The 20,324-nt window shown below is 35.3% G+C and overlaps 1 protein-coding gene across 4 annotated transcripts in view; it reads left to right on the top strand.

Annotated features, from left to right (window-relative positions):
• Positions 1–903: 903 nt before the first annotated feature.
• The window catches only part of LOC144971326 (uncharacterized), a 40,909-nt gene continuing 21,488 nt past the window's right edge, over positions 904–20,324 (top strand). The window contains exons 1-8 of one of the 4 annotated variants that reach the window (XM_078912001.1): positions 960–1,168; positions 9,790–9,843; positions 12,327–12,454; positions 13,985–14,070; positions 16,690–16,814; positions 18,169–18,228; positions 19,710–19,795; positions 20,245–20,324. The exon at positions 20,245–20,324 is cut by the window's right edge and continues 3 nt beyond it. In XM_078912001.1, the coding sequence (XP_078768127.1) occupies positions 12,407–12,454; positions 13,985–14,070; positions 16,690–16,814; positions 18,169–18,228; positions 19,710–19,795; positions 20,245–20,324 (485 nt within the window). In that variant the 5' untranslated portion in view covers positions 960–1,168; positions 9,790–9,843; positions 12,327–12,406. Of the gene's footprint in view, positions 1,169–9,789; positions 9,844–12,326; positions 12,455–13,984; positions 14,071–16,689; positions 16,815–18,168; positions 18,229–19,709; positions 19,796–20,244 lie in introns of all 4 variants that reach the window. The other 3 variants (XR_013645115.1, XM_078912000.1, XM_078912002.1) reach the window with 3 other exon arrangements.

Below are 20,324 nucleotides of genomic sequence, written 5' to 3'. Positions count from 1 at the left end.
AAATAAAATGCAGAATACGAAATCTTATTGATGATTGATGACGAAACATGTAAAGCACCCCTCTAAGCCGCTTGGATGATTGTAACCCTCTGCTGTAAGGTCGGCCTACCACACACCACAGTTGATGCAAAACAAAGCTGCTCGCATAGTTACAAGGACAGAGCCCCGGGGCCGGGACAATATTACACCAGTCTTTAATTAAGTCATAACACTGGCTTCTAACTGAGATAATAATGATTTACAAAATCGCATGTCTTGCTTACAGTTACCTCCACCATCGAATGCCTTGTGAGGGAATATAAACCAACTAGATCTCTGCGATCCGCCAGCTCTTCGCGAATGGAGAAAAATATCCCATTTATCCCATTATAATCATTCAACATTAATTTATCAGACCTGCAAATAAGTACACGTTGGCCATAAACTATTCCTGGATTCCTAGTGTCTAGTCGGAAGTCAACTATAGTAGGTGTCCTGATGACTTTTGGTCGGTTCGTTTCTGGTCTAGTGGATACAAGAAAGAGAGAGAGAGAGAGAGAGAGAGAGAGAGAGAGAGAGAGAGAGAGAGAGAGAGAGAGAGAGAGAGAGAGAGAGAGAGAGAGAGAGAGAGAGAGATTGGGGGGGGGGGGTGAAAAAAGAGCTGACATCGCGAACACTCGATGAGACACTTAAGAGTAAATAGTGCTCAGTGTTCACTGCTCATAACAGGAGTGGCTCAAGATCATGACGCTCTCTTTAAATTTGATACCAAAATAAAACACAACACCACAAGACAAAAGAACTAAATGTCGATTGTCAACGGTCAGTTTTCTGGTATCTGTAATCATGACAATTAGTGCCCAGCCCACCTTTTTGAATTCCATTTCCCGTCACGTTTGGGGTCTCGCTCACAACGCAAAATGCGAGACCAGCTCGTCAAGGGAATTAACTGCTATTTATTTTCCCTTTAAACGCGCCTCGATTGAGTTGGAGTACAGTGTACAGAACGGTTTGGAAGTTACGCCGAGGCGTATTTTTTTTTTCTCTTCCGAAGTATGAATTAATAATTTATTTTTACATACACAAACATTTAATTTGATACCTTAATTTTAAATCTTCTGGTCTTGTTGAAGATTTTTCTACTCAAAATATTGACATTGAATTTGAAATTGTTATTTTATCGAACGCTGTGACTGTGATTATCCCCAGACACCTGTCTGGGCCTGGGGATAATAAAAATTTGTTATCCCCAGACACCTGTCTGGGGATAACGAATTTTCGTTATCCCCAGACGCATATTTGAAACTCCGCTCTTTTAAACAATTATCCACATTCCAGAATATGGAATGTTTCCAGATGCACATAGAAATAAGGAAAGTTAATAAAATATCTATAAAAACATAAAATTAACCAACATTAAAATCAGTTGTTACTACATATACACAATAGGCGTCGACTTCGAAGTGGGTGTCATGGCCGAATGGTTTAGTCGTTTGCCCTGGAAATTTGACCATAATCGACGTTGTGGGTTCGAATCCTGGTAACGTCACTTTTTTTTTTTTTTTTTTTTTAAATTCCGTCTTCTTTTTACAGAACGTTGAAAGGGATAAATGTCCCATCCATCCTCCCCCCACCTCTTTTTTTTATTATAAACTCTCTCTCTCTCTCTCTCTTCTCTCTCTCTCTCTCTCTCTCTCTCTCTCTCTCTTGTTTTTTTCTAGTTTCTAGCAAATATATTCGTCCCCACTCCGATCTCAAATAGTGTCTAAAAAGAATAAATAATTAAAAAGCAAACAAACAGAAATATTCAGAGAGCGACCAAATGGTCAGATAGAGGAGAAAAAAAAAACAATTGTTTTAAAAATAAAAACAATTTAAGAAATTCATGCTCAGAAACGGAACATTTACATAAAAGTTTAGCAAACAAAAAAACCTCAAAGGTTTAGGTCAAAATATATAAAAAAAAAAGAAAAAGAGAGATTTCCCTCGGAGCAGGGAATAGTGTTAACAATAATAATAATAATAATAATAATAATAATAATAATAATAATAATAATAACAATTATAATAATAATAATAATAATAGTAATAATAATAATAATAATAATAATAGTAATAGTATGATAATAAGAGTATTAATAATAAAAATAATACTATTATTGATAATAATATAATAATGATTATGATGGTAATAGTAATAATAATAACAAATATTATTATTATTATTATTATTATTATGGCTGTCATTATTCTCCGCCGGGCGGAAAATAGTCCTTCTTTTTATTTTCCGCCGGGCGGAGAATAACAAATTTGCTTATTTTCCGCCGGGTTTTTCAAGTTGATCTTTGAGACTTAGCGGACTCCCATAATCTGACCTTCGTGGTGTAGTGTAAATAATCTGGTCGTTATTTGCCCCCCCCCCTCCCTCGTTATTATTAGGGAATCAGTGGGTGATAGCGGTGGCGGTAGGAAATCAGTGGGTGATAGCGGCGGCGGTAGACGGTAGAGAATCAGTGGGTAATTAACCAGTAGATTTGAGACACACTTCAAGTTCAAGCTTGCCGGACTAAAATAATTTGGAGAATGAAGGGAGTTGACTTAACTCTGCTCTTTCTCACTGCTAGTTGTGTGATTAGTTCTCACTAGTGTTGCTCAATCACAAACGTTTGTGGGGAAGATTTTATGTCACTGATTATTGTGATAAGTTTATGTTGTTGTTGTTGTTAGTGTTTTTTTATGGTATGACTGTCGTGTCTCGATCAGGCTGTTGTGAGTAATCTTCATGTTGTGTTTGTTCACTGTCTCCCGCGTAAACGTGACGTCATCGTGTCTATCCTATAAAAGCTTGTGACACCCTTCATTCTTTTTTCTTCGACACCAAGCCTAATTCTAAATCTACTATTTTGCCTATCGTTTGTATCTGACAGATCCGATCCGCCATACTATGTTTTAGAATTAGACTGTACCGGGACGATTCCCGATGTGCTTTTAGAGCATTTTTAACCGCCCATATATGTCCTCTACAAATATGGAGAACGCCCACTTCGGTGGAGACTTTTTCTGAACTTTTTCCTTTATTTTACACATCGTGAACGAGTTGGGAAATCCGTTCACGACACGTTAAAGGTTACACATCGTCTGTACTGAGATGGGAACAAATAACCACTATGTGTCTATAGCGCTGGTGGTAGGGCCTCAGTGGGTACTCTACTGTGTGTCAAATACCCCCCCCCCCCCTCCCCATCATGGTAAGGATGCAGTGGCCTTTAGTAATAGAGCAGGCGGTAGGGACTCAGTGGCTAATATTATTGATAGGATGGTGGCTAATAGAACTGGTGGTAGTAGAGACTCATTGGCTAATACTGATAGAGCTGATGGTAAGGTCTCAGTGGACAATAGAGCTGGTAACAGGGACTCAGTGGCTAATAGGGCTGGTGGTAAGGACTCAGTGGCTAATAGAGCTGGTAGTAGGGACTCAGTGGACAATAGGGCTGGTGGTAGGGACTCAGTCGCTAATAGAGCTGGTAGTAGGGACTCAGTGGCTAATAGAGCTGGTAGTAGGGTCTCAGTGGACAATAGAGCTGGTAACAGGGACTCAGTGGCTAATAGGGCTGGTGGTAAGGACTCAGTGGCTAATAGAGCTGGTAGTAGGGACTCAGTGGCAAATAGGGCTGGTGGTAAGGACTCAGTCGCTAATAGAGCAGGTAGTAGGGACTCAGTGGACAATAGGGCTGGTGGTAGGGACTCAGTGGACAATAGAGCTGGTAACAGGGACTCAGTGGCTAATAGGGCTGGTGGTAAGGACTCAGTCGCTAATAGAGCTGGTAGTAGGGACTCAGTGGACAATAGGGCTGGTGGTAGGACTCAGTGGCTAATAGAGCTGGTCGGAGGGACTCAGTGGACAATATGGCTGGTGGTAGGGACTCAGTGGACAATAGGGCTGGTGGTAGGGACTCAGTCGCTAATAGAGCTGGTAGTAGGGACTCAGTGGACAATAGGGCTGGTGGTTAGGACTCAGTGGACAATAGAGCTGGTAACAGGGACTCAGTGGCAAATAGGGCTGGTGGTAAGGACTCAGTCGCTAATAAAGGTGGTAGTAGGGACTCAGTGGACAATAGGGCTGGTGGAAGGGACTCAGTGGACAATAGAGCTGGTAACAGGGACTCAGTGGCTAATAGGGCTGGTGGTAAGGACTCAGTCGCTAATAGAGCTGGTAGTAGGGACTCAGTGGACAATAGGGCTGGTGGTAGGACTCAGTGGCTAATAGAGCTGGTCGGAGGGACTCAGTGGACAATATGGCTGGTGGTAGGGACTCAGTGGACAATAGGGCTGGTGGTAGGGACTCAGTGGCTAATAGAGCTGGTAGTAGGGACTCAGTGGACAATATGGCTGGTGGTAGGGACTCAGTGGCTAATAGAGCTGGTAGTAGGGACTCAGTGGACAATAGGGCTGGTGGTAGGGACTCAGTGGACAATATGGCTGGTGGTAGGGACTCAGTCGCTAATAGAGCTGGTAGTAGGGACTCAGTGGACAATAGTGGTAGGACTTAGTGGCTAACACAGACTAGGAGTCCTGTATTCTCTATGGTGGCTTACAGTACAGGGCTAGTGGTATGGATTCAGTGGCTAACAGGACTGGTGCTAAGGAATCAGTGGCGAGTGGTATTGGTATGGACTCAAAGGCCAATAGGTCTGGTGGTGAGGACTCAGTAGCCAATAGGGCTAGAGGTAGGGACTCAGTGGCTAACAGTAGTGGTATGAACCCAGTGACTCACAGGACTGGTGGTAGGGACTCAATGACTAATAGCACTGGTGGTAGGGACTCAGCGTGTAATAGGCCTGATGATAGGTACTCAAGTATGTAATAGCACTGGAGATCAGAACTAAGCAGTCAACCTATATGTCACAACTGGCAGTGAATACATTTTATTATGAAAAAAAAAAATTATCTCACGTTGGAACGCACTACAGTCCGCTTAAAACAAACCCTCATCTGAGCTAGGAAATATTTCACCTTAAAGGAGAACCTGTAGTCAAAAATCCATTTTTTATCGCAGTGCCAATATTGGTATTCCCCTGTTATTTCAGGTGGTAGGAGGTCTAATTTGATGATTAACACAAACACACACAAAAAAAAAAAGAAAAAAGCTAAAAACAAATGTGTGGCTATGTGGTCTTATGGTATGACAGACGCTTTCGGATCGGAAGGTCCTGGGTTCGAACCTCGCTCGGCGCATAGTTGAGTCCTTGGAAAAGGCTCTTTACTCACATTCTCTCAACATACTCAGGTGTAAAAGGAGTACCCGGCTGTTAACAGTATTGTCTTTGTCCAAAAAAATTGTAGTATCGCATAACAAGCGTTGCTGTTGACCAGGGCCCCCTTGTAAAGCACTTTGAGCACATTTAGTGGATATTGCGCTATATAAAAAGCTCAATATATTTAAATTTAAATGTCTTCAATGACACAGACAATATAGGCTAAAATGAGACCAACCCCACCCACCCCACAAAAAAAATAATTTCCGACACTGATGCACCGAAAACCAACGAAATCTTCCAAATTTACACACAATGTTCCCTACAAGAGCTACAACATCACGATGGAAAGGCTTAGCAAGTCTTGAAAAATATATTTAAAGAATTGTTTTTCGATTACGATTGAAAATTTGGCATGGAACGACAAGAAAAAATCCAATTTAAAAATTCATAAAACTAATAAAACTACTAAATTTTAGTTTAGCCCAAAACCAAATCCATCATGATGCAATACCCATCATACGAAAGATTCTGACCAAATTTGGTATACAATCTGATGGGGAAACAATCCAGCTATGAATGTCAGAAAATTGAAAATGAGATTTTGAGAAAAAAACAAAATGTCTTTATTAATTTGATAAACAAGCTAATTTTGCAGACAACGTCCATCAAAATTTCTAAGTATAATCAATATGGAACAAGAGAATAGTCAAATTTTGTAAATTGATCAATTTCTGAAAAAAAAAAATTGTCTTGAAAGAAATGCTGTACAATATTTTTTAATTTCGGCTGAAATTGTGGTGCGGGTCGACAGGAAAAAAAATTAATTTTTAAAATTAAAAAAACTTCTAAATTTTAATTTACCCCAAAATATTTCCATCATGATGCAAAACACATCATAAAAAAGATTCTGAATAAATTTGAAAATAATCTAAAGGAAAATGGCATATATGGTTCTTAGAAAATCAGAAAATGACACAAAACGGAAATTTGAGAAAACACTTATTTGACATAAGCTGATCCATAAAATTTTCAAAATAATGACTATCATAGGACAAGAAAACACGAAAATTGTGTAGATTGATCTGTCTAAAAAATGTATAAATGATTCGCTAACCCATTCCCTAAGAAAATAAATGCTGAAAAATGTTAACACTATTGTGGTCAAATATGATTTATATCTTACGAATTCATCACTGTAATCAAAAAACTAATATGATATGACGCACTACCCTCATGTTTTTATTTTTTTAAATGCTGCTTGTGAGATAAGTATCTAATCAATTTGAACTACAAAATCAAATCTATTTGAGACCAAAAAAAAACCAGGTAAATGGCGAAATTAGATTTAGCTCCAATCAAACGCAATTTGCTTTCGCAAACTCCCAGAAATTTTTTTTCTTTCGGCTCAATACAGGAAAATTCAACACCACTTGTTTGCAACCACTTTGTCTGATGTTCCACAAAGACGGTTGATCTTGCTCTGGTTTGAAAAATGGAAATAGAAAAGAGGCATTTCGTTAGCAATTTTTGGAAAGGTCTATACAATCAAAATCATTGTCATAAATTGAATTTGTCAAAGACATACCAATTTTTTTTAAATGGCCATCATTCTCACCATCACCAACACAGTTGAAATTTCATTGGCTTTACCATACAGGACAAAACTCTTGACAACAAACTATCATTTAGATTAACAAGCATTTATACTCGAGCATGCAAATCTCGAAATCACGGAAATCTCAAACTTGGTACAATTCCCAGTTTTAATCCCTTTATTTCGTTCATATAGTGGACACTCCCTTGCGATCTGTTGAATTTTTTCCCCCACTAATTGATTGTGTTGAACTGACAGAGAAAAGGAAATTGCAGTCTCACTATCGACTCTCTACAGAGTTCACAATAATGGGGAGTTATCCTTATAATTATAATATGAATTTTATCAAGACCACCCACATTTACCTCCCTCAAATCCTGTGTAAAATACTCAAATTGGAAAACTAAAAAACAAGGAAATCTCGAACAAACAGGCATGGTCCCGACTTGTTCGAAATTCCCATGCTCGAGCGTACTGTATTGATCACCAATAACAGAGATGACGACCTAGCCTTTTGAAAACCCATATTTTCAAGACCAAAAACCTGTATTTTAGGACAAAAACCTGTATTTACTGCGCCGTGCAGAAATCGATATCAACCCGAAAAGGTCGAATCAGACTTCGTTAACTCGTACTCGAAAAAGGGCAGTGAATTACTTATAGTTATATAGCAGTAGGCTGGGCAAGATTCGCAAAATTCAGTATCGATAATGAAAGCTCTTTGCATGAAAACACTTTTCATGTTGTGATCGTAATTTCGTGGATTTTTCACTTCAACCAAATCCCGTATTTTTCATGATAAAACCGTGTGCCCGTACTTCGGAAGAAAAACCGTACAGAACACGGGAAACCTGTACTGGTTGGCATCTCTGCAATAAAGATGTAATCTAATGAAGATTTCAAAACATTACTAACCAGTTTTAAAAAGTGCATGCAGATACTCTGCTCTGTTGGCACAGATGATGGTTTGCTGATTAATAAGATTGCCACAACACATCTTGAGCCAGCTATCTTTCTTGATTGTCAGGACACCAATACCGTCAACTGGACTCTTTCTGTTATAAATAAATAAATAAATACATTTGTTAAAAAAGTAATGGTTAAAATGATATCGTTTTTCATTACAGTATCTTATATCATTGTCATTATCATCATCATGAGGCATCTCAATTTCATTCCAAAGTTCTAAAAATTGTGTCACCGCTTCCACTGCTGCTGAAAACTGCCCAGTTGTTACAGTTACAATTACAATGCACACAGTTACACTTACACAGTATTAGAAGTAAAATCAACGAAGGATTAATCCATAAAGATCACATTGGAATGTAGAACACATGGCACACGTGACAGTCGGCAAGGCGTGTTGTTATTACAATACAATTACATTCTCATTCATTCAGCTATCTCCTCATACTCATATCGCCATCGGCATTGCTCGATATACACTTCACTGTCCTGAGTTTGAGCCTTGTTAAAAACAAAAACAAAAAAACAAAAAGACGAAAAGTCAAATTCTTACCTCTACAGAATCCTGACAAATAAAAATGGTATCAGTCTCAGTCTGCAATTGGTTAACTGCATTTTTGCAATTGTTGATAAGATGAAAAAGTGCTTGGAAATCAAGAGCCACAATCATTGACAATCGAACAAAACAATCATGGCTTCGCGGTTGGCGCCACGGTCGACCGGATGTGACCTTTGACACGACCAGGGGTCACAAGACCCAAGGATAATCCCGGCGGAGAATAAGAAAAAAGGGTTATTTTCCGCCCGGCGGAAAATACTCACTCCCTATTATTATTATTATTATTATTATTATTATTATTATTATTATTATTATTATTATTATTATTATTATTATTATTATTATTATTATCATTATTATTATTATTATTATCATTATTATTATTATTATTATTATTATTATTATTATTATTATTATTATTATCATTATTATTATTATCATTGACCAAAACAAAAAAAAAAAACAATAATAGATCTAGAGCAAATTAAATAATGAAATAATATTATCGGAGAAATAAAAAATTCAACTGATTAAAAAAAACTCTTGAATGAGTGGGGGGGGGCAGTCGCGACTGGGTCGAATCTGTGCAGCTAAAAGGAGTAAAATGAAAGGTGGCCTTACCCACTGAGCTGCCTATCCACACCGCTATCGGAATATTTTAAATTCATATATGAGCTACACATATTTCCACCATTTTTGCTTCCTTGTTTTGGTAATTTTCATCTCTGATTCGAATAAAAATATGTTGTTGGATCTAGTTTTGTGGACGTGTGATACTAAATTGTATTGTCTTGTGCGAAGCAGACAGGAAAATAACAGGTGTGGGTTTTGGGCTTTGGGGCGAACAACACCATGGCCTAGGAATTCGTCCGCGACATAGAAGTTATTCCCGGTCGTCCCCAAAATTGTGGCCAGAATGAGCAAATTATAGAAACAAGAGATGATCAATAAAGTTAACAGGTAGGTTGGTAATGAAAATTTAAATGGTTGGTGGACTATGAACAGATTTGATGATTAACAGCTTTCTTCCTGGTTGAAAATAAGAAGTCGAATTGCCAGTTTGACGTTTTCAGATCAAAGTAACAAAAGAAATTTCATTGATCCATTTGCTTCAAATATTTTTTTAAAAAAGAGCTGGATTTGACATTTGATCACTATTTACTTTCATCTTGTGTTAAATATCACTTGATATATTAACTGTTTTGGGACACAACCACTAGTATTTTTTCCAGAATATTTGTTATTTTTCACGCCTAGTTTGGCATTTTGCATAAAATCTTTCTGCCCACTTGCTACATGCGTCTGGGGATAGTATCCTCAGACAGGTGTCTGGGGATAACAAAAATTGGTTATCCCCAGACACCTGTCTGGGGATAACGAATTTTTATTATCCCCAGACAGGCGTCTGGGAATAATGACAGCCTTTATCGAAGTTTCAGTTTCAATTTCTCCGAATGCTCGGCGGATTTGCTGCAAGTTTCTAACTGGTTGGTAAAAAAAATGAAGTGTAATTGCCAGTTTGATGTTTTCGGTTCTAAGTATCAAAAACTTACATTTCATTGATGCCATTTGCTTTTTAAAAAAAATCTGGATTTGGCATTTATTATTATTAAGTTATTAAGCACTATTTAGAGAGGCGAGCCGGGGTTACCAATACTTAGACTTAGCTTCTTAACTTAATCAATCCTTACTAAAATCATTCGTTTGGACAGAAAAAAAAAAAAAACAAAAAAAAACAAACTTACCGCTTACCGTCAAAAACAGTTTAGATTTGAAGATGCATTTGTTTTCTATCAAAAAACATTAGGTACGAGTACGAGGCAATCTTACTTTGATGAATTTCAAAAGTTGTGTTTGAAATTATATCGTATAAATTTTTTCATGATTCATTCCTCGCGAAATCGTGGAGTTTACGCCTGTTTCAAATGGTGCCGTTGGTGCCGTCGCAAAAAAAAAACAAACCAAAAACAAAGGTTTTTTAAAAAGTTTATTGAGAAAAAGATACGGAAAAAAAGTATCCATAGATAGGTGTGCAATTTGGTGCATAAGTCCAGTAAAAGTAAAAATTGGTGCGCATTAGTTTCTAGCGGATGCGAGACTCTCTCTGTGTGAGTGTATGTGTGTGTTTTTTTTTGGAGTGCCTACGTACACGGTAACGGGTCATCTAGCCTCAGGATCTACGTACACGTAAACTGGTTTACCATTGCAACACAAACAATAGATGGTCCTCGCTGTCGTGACCGCGTGCACTCGTGTGTGTGTGTGTGTGTGTGTGTGTGTGTGTGTGTGTTATTTTTAAAAAAAATCAAAACAATTTTAACCATTAATGGCGAGATTCCATCTTACACTCCCCAAACTCCAGATCTTAGTCTTAATGTTATCATTAAAAGACAAGCTTTGCGATTTATAGTTTAATTGAAGCCCGAGTCGAAATATACTCTTACTAGTGCTCTCTTGGTGGAAACGATTTATTCTGCATAAGCAATCTGGAGAAAAAAAATCAGTGTCACTGTAAAAGGTTTAAATTTCATGGACGCACCATGAACAGCGCTGTAACAATCCTTGGATCTACGTCATCAGGCAACCCATTGTTTCTTTCATCTTTTCCCATTCCCCCTTACTATCCCCCCACCCATCTCTCTCTCTCTCTCTCTCTCTCTCTCTCTCTCTCTCTCTCTCTCTCTCTCTCTCTCTCTCTCTCTCTCTCTCTCTCTCTCTCTCTCTCTCTTGTCATAGTGTTATCCCTTCCCCTTCCCATCTAAATGTAAAATGAAAACGTTCTGCTGTTTGCAGATACATGTATGATTGTTTTGTTTTTTCTCTCTCACTAGGCTAGGATTAAAAACCAAGACATCAGGTAATGGGTGTCTAATACCAAAGTATAGATTCTCTCTTTGGCCAATTTAGTCACGCATGTGGCAGCCCAGCTATTTATTATGTTCTGCCTATAACACACAATAAGTGGGATTTTGGGGGTGGTTACGAAAGAAATCAAGGCCATAAGTAACCGTGCACAAGAGCTGTATCAGGAGTTGGTTTCTGGGGGTCTTGCAAATACCAAATATTTTATGGAAAGCTTTGCTACTTTGGAACAAACGAAACAGAGATGTCTTGATGTGTGACCTAGTTGGCTGATTTTGTGACCTGGATGTAAGGTTTTGTAACCTATATGTATCCTTTTGTGTGTGTAAGCCATGCGGGTAAGTACAGTGATAGCTTGCCAGTTGAGGAAAAAAAAGGAAGAAGCAGCGTATCCGCATTTGAAAATTAAAACAAAAACCCTGAAAAAACAAAACAACTTAACCTTTTAAAGGCGAATATCAATCTTACTTGGACCACAAATAAAACCTTACTGTTTTCATCAAAAGACAAAATACAAATTACAATTTAAAAACTTGAGCTTTTATCTAGGGCCATATCCACCCAACGTGCTCAAAGCGCTTTTTATCAATATTCTTACTGCTCTTATGGTGGAAACTTTTTTTTTTCTGCGTTAAAAAATAATATGAATGAAGACTATTATTTGAAAACAAAAAAATTCAGTGTCACTGGCAAAGGGTTAATTGCAGTACTCCTGCATCCTGTGAGACTCCTACGGCACTTGCTAATCATAAAAAAGGAAATAGCAATCAACAATACTAAGTTGAAAAAAAAAGGGAGGGGGGGGGGGAGAGAGCAAACCCAGTAGCAATGCAACCTTTAGCGGCGAAATTTGATCTTTGACCTAACACCAAATCTTCTTTCATCAAAAGACAAGTAATGGCAAAACAATTATAGACAATTGAAGTCCGGGTTGCGATAGTCTGACTGCTCTCTTTGGTGGAAACGCTGTATTCTCCGTTAACAATAATAGAGGATTCTAATTTCATGAAAATCACCCTCCCCAATTTTCAATCCTAGTCTTATGACCACCAGATAAGAAGACTACACATTCAAACATAATAACAATTTTATTTTTCTCTTTCAACAGATTGTGATTAAATATCAAGCCATCCAGGAATAAACTTGCCTTAGTTTTCTAATTCTGAAACTGTCATATAGGATACAAAGATGCTGTATTCTACCTTTGTCGGTGGCATCCCTTTAGATGTAACTGAGGTGAAAAAACAAAAACTTTAATTTGACTTAATTTGATAAAAAATACATTGATCTGTTATGTAAGCATTTTACACTATTTGAGCCTATATATAATATATATCAGGTGGTCACAAAAACACACACGTTGCTGCACCGCTATTTATTTCTTTCTACTGTAAAAAGTTTTGAAGATAGCTTTTTCAAGTTTTTATTACTATTAAAACTATTCTTTATCAATAGAGTATTGCAAAATATCAAAATGATTAGATTAGCGGTTTTTGAATAAGATAAAGTCTTATAACACCACCTAAAAATTTAGATATGGAAAAGATGGCGCAACTTATTGTGGCATTTGCGCATTGTCATTTTAAAAAGAAGACATTTTTTTTTTTTGCAATGCTTGAGAAACTCTTTGCTGATAATTACATAAAAATATTGGAAGAAAATCTTTTGTCAAAATGTGAACAGGAAAGAATTTCATTTTTGAACAAGATGGTGCTAAATCCCATATGAGCAAAAGAACACAAGCATCTCTCCAAAGTAAGAATATTTATTTCATAGAGAAAGACAACTGGCTGTCTGAATCCATGGATTACACAATTTGGAATTCTTTGATAGAGAAGAAAGTTTTTAGTGGGCAAAGATCTGCATTCACAGAAGAAACAGTGAGAGGAAGAAATATCTTATGCTGGGAGGAGGTAACCATTGAGGAAATTCGTAAGTGCATTTCAAGTTGGAAAAAGAGACTACGTTGGGTCATTAAAGAGGATTTCACTTAAAGTGCCAACTTTGTAATCATTGGACCAAAGTAGGCATGTGTGTTTGTGCTATATAGACGATTTCTTACATGATTACATGATGAGAATTATGATGGGACATGTTTATGGTGACATAATTAATGTTTGCTGAAAATAGCAACAAATGTTAAGATTGAAGTCATTTTACTCTCCGCAATGATGCATTATTTTTCTCTGATATTTTATTTCTAAACAGGGTTTTGAAAAATCACTATCTTTTTTGTTTTTCAATTCATATAAAATTTTGACAGTCTATGTCTAAAGATTTGTTATATTTGTATCTTAAAATTGAAATAAATCCAATGAAGAGTCTCAGAGATACAAGCCGGCAAAAAGCTGTGCATTTTTCTTTGTGACCACCTGTTATATATATAATTTAAGGAGAGAAAAGCTAGGAAAATTAGTCAATTGTTTGCTTACTGCAATTTGAAAATTACAGTCACATCTCTCGAATCCTAACACTTCCATTTTGTCCTGTTAAAGAGACATCCGGATAGTGGAATCAGTACTAAAGGGTACAAATAAAGATGAAAAATAATCCATCCACAGGCGACCTGTCCGGATAATGTAAAATTTCTAATTAGGGAGACGTGACTGTATATTGATTAATATCATTGTACATCTTCTCATACCACCATTGCCCACACTTCTAAATTTTACTACTAGACTACTACTACTATTACTCCTACTACTACTACTATTATTATTATAATGTATATTTGTTTTTAAATTTTTAAATTTTTTCTGTCAATAGGAGGACATTAAGGATCTCTTCAGTCGCTGCGGTTTAATTGAAAATTTGTACATAGCACCCTCTGACAATGGCAGTTGTAGTTATGGGTAATTATCAATTACAATTTTCTTAAGATTTGTTTTTCTTATACTTATATATTATTTTTCTTCGATATTTTGATATGTATTTTTGAAATATTGTTATGGATCGTGTACATGAAATTAATTACCCTTAAATTTCTTATTGATTAATTATTCTTAGACTTGCCATATAGCTATGATAAAGAAAAAGCTAATTGGGAATGGTTTTATGCCAGTGTACAAATTATTGCCATAGTAGCTTAACTTACAAGCCATTTTTTGTCCTCCCAGTGATAGTGATATGTTCAGTTCAGCCATCATTATGCTGTTTTACCCAAGGCCTTTTTTTCCTATATATTTTATACGGAAGCACCAAGTTATTTGTCATTGTATGTTAAGCTTCACATTACATGATCATAGGAAAACAAGAATATGATATCTTAACCCGTATAAAACATTTATTTTAAATCACAGATTCTGTTAAAATAGTATTTAATGTAGCTTTTCTTCACAAACCCAAACCTGTCTCTTGAAAATGTTACATTCATTCACTTGCGGGTGGTTGGATGGGAGCATCACCCTTGAATCATATACCTATGATGTTCGCATGGGTGTACGATCCGATAGTGATGTTGTTTCTTCTTCTCTTTACTAGCCTATCCTGCTTCTTTGGTTTGTGATTGTATTTTTGACAGGGGATATTTTTTTCCTGTAAATCCTCTGCCTGTTTGTTCTTGGTTATTTATAATTTAGCTTATGATATCTTTAGGTTATGATTTTGATTGACATTTGTACTATTTTTGTTAGATTGCTTGTTTTTTTGTTTCAGCGGTCTCTCATATAACCTCAATTGTGTTGGAAGAGACCTAAAGCAACAAACAAACAAAAACATTCATTCACTTCTCTGTAATCAAACCCCTTTGTCTTTTCTGGATTGTGGAACAGCCAATAGAGAGATTTTTAGTTCGGATATTGGAAACATAAACTCTAACTCAGGTGTTACTGTCCAGAATACAGATATGTCTCTTAATTACAAAACCATAGCTGCCAACTGTTCCGTTAAAAACGGATTTGTTCCGTATTGACTTCCTGAGTCCGTAAGTCCTTATTTTTAGTTCAAAATCCGTATTTTGTCATTTTTGACTAATTTGTGGTAAACAAGGCATGTGAGCCCAATGATTTATTATTATTACTTGGACTATTATTGTTATTATTATTATTATATTATTATTGGTGTCCAGCGAGAGCTGATGGGCATGGTTTAAATCAGCACATCATATTCCCCATTCCTGTGTAGCTCTTTAATTTGAATTATGCCTCTCTGTCATAAATGATTTTCAACAGTTTAATAAATTCCAGTTGATTATATGACGCCTGTTTTTCACTAAAACCTTTCATAATGTATTGGAGATTTGCATAATATATGCATGTTAGCCTCGAATATACTTATAGTGTTTTTAGACAGTATTGATACTTTCACTATTTGTTACAAATATTGTTTTAATTAAAAATAAAATGAAATCACCACCTTTGATTGGAAGGTATTCAATCAGAAAATCAATTGTTTACATAGAATAAACATTACAATGCTTATTTCCCTTTATTAATTTATGAAATATAAATTCAATCCATTAAAAAAATCTTGATCTGATTCTATTTTTTTTTTAAAGCTAGCTTTTATAACGGTTTAAGTTCAAGAGAAATAAGTATATTCCATTTTTAGGTGCCTTTATCTTGTCAAATTAAAGAGGTAGGAATTCTTCAATATTTAAAGGTTCATTTTACTACAACTACTATTATAGTGTACTATTTAAAGACCATTATGTTGCATGAAAGAAAATATATATGCAATTCCTACTTTTTAGCCAATCTCCCTATTTTTTTACCCCAAAACACCCTTTCAAGTGATGCACCAGGTTAGCAGTTATGCATTTCTAAACATCCTAAGTCATTTCATTTATTTTACAATTGTGCTTGTGTATTGGTCCTTATCAAAGTTAAGGCAGTTGGATTCTTTCTTTTTTTTTTTGTCTGTTCTGAAATTTTGATCTCATTGTGGGAAGTGTCATTTCATAATGATTCAAATGGGCTAGAACTATATATACCCGATAATTTAGCACCATTTATTGGACTAGCCTCTGTTATCTTAAACTTGTTAGTGTTAGAAGTAGTAATTAAAAAGACTGACTTTTATATGTTGGGATTCGATGAAAGGGGTGGAGGGCACACATCGTCCCCTCATCCTGGGCCAAATGGGCGTTCCTTATTTTATTTTTGCAAAGTTGGCAGCTATGAAAAACACTTGATTATAGAGATGTCATTTTACGAACTTTAGACACTATTTGTACACTTTTTTTTCAGACTTTCATGAATTTAAATATTACATTTGTGGTTTTAAATAAATACAAAGCGTTAAAAATGAATGCATAATGATTCCCCACTTTTTACACAAAAATAATTGAATGTTTGTTGGAGACTTTGAAAGGGTTTTTTTCTGAGCCACATCACATTTTGATAATGAATTTCCAAAGAATTTCAGGATAGACATGGAATTTGATTTGATTTTGATGCCATTTGTTATTTATGAACTGAATACCAAAAATGATTATGAACAAAAACATTTTTTCTTCTCTCTTCTTCACCAAGATTTGTCCGTTACTCTACTCCAGAGGAAGTAATTAAAGCAGTTTCAGATTTGAATAAATGGAAGATCAATGGTTCACGATTGATTGTTGACTTTGCCAATGATACTCTTGACAGAGTGAAAAAATGTAAGTTGCTCCATTTGTGTTTATGGTCTTTGGTAGTGCACCTTTTGAATGATGATCCTCATCATGAGGTATCCTCAAACTTTTTAGGGATTAAAAAAAAATGTATTTCATGATAGATCTAAGTAGGGTGAATTCACTCTCTTTCGTCTCAATGAGAAATTTGTCTTCACAGTCAATCAATTGTCAACACGCTTCGTAATGGAAGATCAATGGTTCACGATTGATTGTTGACTTTGCCAATGATACTCTTGACAGAGTGAAAAAATGTAAGTTGCTCCATTTGTGTTTATGGTCTTTGGTAGTGCACCTTTTGAATGATGATCCTCATCATGAGGTATCCTCAAACTTTTTAGGGATTAAAAAAAAATGTATTTCATGATAGATCTAAGTAGGCTGAATTCACTCTCTTTCGTCTCAATCTCACAGTCAATCAATTGTCAACACGCTTCGTATGGAGTCTTGTGTTTTCACTCCTTTTTGTTGTTATTTAAAGATGACGTGGACTTGGTTCTAGTAGATTCTAATTCTATATTTACATTGTGAGTGCTTATTATAAGGACAGGCCCTTTAACTAAACATGAAGTCTGTCATGTTAGAGAAGTTGACTCTTAGCTAAAGAACAAGTCTAGATTTGAGTGGTTTGAAACTGTGGTGAAAGTAACTCATTAGGATGTCGGTCTTGTGGAGAAAAAAAGCTGTACACAGGTTAGGTCTAATCCTAGGCCAAAAACAGACTCATGTTGTCTAAACAAGTTTAGAAGTCCCCCTCCTACTTTCCCTGTTATTCAAAATGATTCAGGTGAGTTTTATGTTTATCTTAAAAATTTTCTTGTTTTTGTCAATTTGTCAGGATCATCTAAATGAAATGACCTACCTTCCAAGCATTGCAGCTGTTGGGACTTATGTGTACAATTTTAGTCATGATAAGAATTGAATATTGTTGTTTACAGTGCTGAATTCTGCATAATGTTTGTTCGCATGTAATAATGAGCATAATCTGCACAGAAAAAAAAATAGATCTCTGATAACAGTTGAGCAAATCTGATTTTAATTCAATTATTTTATCATCTGTTTGATTTTCTCTTAGCTTCGTTTAGCTGTTTCATACACCGTTTTTAAAGTTCAGATTAGGGGCTTCTTCTAGCTGTGCACGTCTCCTAACTCAATGAAAGTTACAACAAAATTTATTTGTGCAACTAGAATATCTATTCGGTCATTTATCATCTTATGTAAAGTTGGATAGGTCTTTCGAGATTCATCATCTTAAACATCTTAACTTCATGAAAAATAGAGATCCATTTTACTGAGAAAGCAGGCCATTGCGACTTGTAAAAGTTGATGTTTTTGATTTCAGATAAAGATGCCCAGATCAAGCCTTGCATCAAATCTGAGAACAAATATAAGAATATTGAAGGTGTGTAATAAACTAGTGATTTCCTTTCTTTCTTTTTTTTCTCTTTGAAATCTCATTTTTGTATATGTTATTCTGTTGCAAGGTCATTATTTATTGATCCTGATAAATTATGGAAGCACATTCACCATTTATAAATAGACTGGAATGAAGCTGGACTGTGGCAATTCGGAAACAAGTTTGCTTGAGTACGAAATAGATTGAAACATTTTTTTCCCTTCCTTTACTTTTTCACTTTTCATATATCTTTAGCTTCATTTTATGACAATTGGTGCGTAACAATTGCAGCTTTGTTTGTAGGAACATGTTTTGTAGTGTGTGGTCTATTTTTCTCCTTTCTTCCTTTAATGGTTTTTATTTTTTTGTTTTTCACTTTATTCCAAAGAAACATTGTCTTAAACCTAAATAGTCACTATAGGATATGCGAGATATGGAACGTTTATTAACTTTAAATATTTGTGACTCATCGTCTCAAAACAGTTATGTTGAGATTAATTGGACCCTGAAAGGTGAATTTAGGAGTAAAATAACGAGAGATGCAAATTTTAAGTTTTGTACAATGTTAGAAACTGTATTTATTCTCCACGTTACTGAAGAATATTTAACCCACAAATTAATATTTGTAACTATAAGTTACATTTTCATTGTCTAGTTCGTTTTGAGACGAGGTGTCATATTTTACCACATTTTCCCTATTAGGTTTTCTGTGCACTTCGAAAAGGATGCCAGTCATTGCATTTATCGACTAGCATGGTATACGGAAATGTCACAATTGACCCTGTTCTCTAAAAGCTTGTGCTGTTTAAAATCTCATCCCCATTCCCTTTTTTTTTTTTTTTTTTGGATTGAGCAACTGAGAGTATATATGTAAAAAAAATAATTGAAATAAATGTCTAGAAAGATTAAACAACATGACAGTAGTGGGCTTGAAGAGCTGGTCATACATTTTCAGTGGTGCCAATCTTACCTAAAAATGCGTATTCTGTAATTTTTGCTCAGGAGTGTACATATTATTGAATTTTTATTATTTTAACAATCATACACTCTTTTAGTGTCTTAAACACTTTAATTAGACATTCATATAATATAGGGAGTTCAATATAGTATTATTTAGGTGTGTCATATCAGATTTAAAAGGGGATTCTGGAAGTGGATACTATTTACACTGTCTATAAAGAGTAAGTTTATTCATTGATTTGAATTATCAATTATGATATTGCTAATATGGTCTAATTGCCCATCGTCAAATTTAGCATTAATTATCGTTTTTTCAGGATTGTAAGCATTTTTTCAAAATCTTACTCATTTTGGATCTCTATTGTACACATTTTCATGGCAGCACTGCATTTTATAATCAAACACTAATATTAACTTAAGTTTCAAGACTGATTGATTTGGCATTCTTCACATTAGAATTTTCCTTTTAATCACTTCAAATATTTATAATAATAACTTATTTTAATTATTTTTTTGCTATACTTCAGTTTCAAAGGATATCAAGGGCTCAAAAGTGAAAGAAGGATACATTTATTCTGTATATGTTGGAAACCTTGATCAAGCTGTTACCAAGGTTTGTAATGATTTTCTGTAATATATGTCTTTTCTTGAAAAAAAAACTCACTCAAGGTCAATGCGATACATTTTATAGGAAGAGTAATTTAAGTTTCGAAATAATCAATATCTATTAACAATTATTGTTTATTTTACATGTTCAACTAGTGGGACATTAAATTGAAACTTTAAAGAATTATACTTGTCCCAAAAGAAAAAAAAAATGAAAATGTGAGCTCTAATTATAGTCAGTATTTTGTGTAATTGCTTGATATATCTTCGAGAATCTTGATTCACCTGTGCTTTAATATTGTTCATTTTAAAAACTCTTCTTCAATTCAAAGTATCCGGAAAAGCATGCTTTTTTGTGTATGTACAGATTTTTTGAGACTACTCTATTTATAACAATTTTTCTTTTTTCCTTCTTCAAAAATTATTTTCAATTAACAAAAAAAACTTTTCTTCCAGGAAGAGCTTCATGATACGTTCAGCTGCTGTGGATGCATTGAAAATGTTTATATACAAGATGAGAACATGAAATACAGATT

Source organism: Berghia stephanieae, chromosome 4 (assembly GCF_034508935.2).
Source record: "Berghia stephanieae isolate SIO BIC M18660-M18661 chromosome 4, UCSD_Bste_1.3, whole genome shotgun sequence".
Lineage (NCBI taxonomy): Eukaryota > Metazoa > Mollusca > Gastropoda > Nudibranchia > Aeolidiidae > Berghia > Berghia stephanieae.
This window is presented reverse-complemented; position numbering and strand designations above follow the sequence as displayed.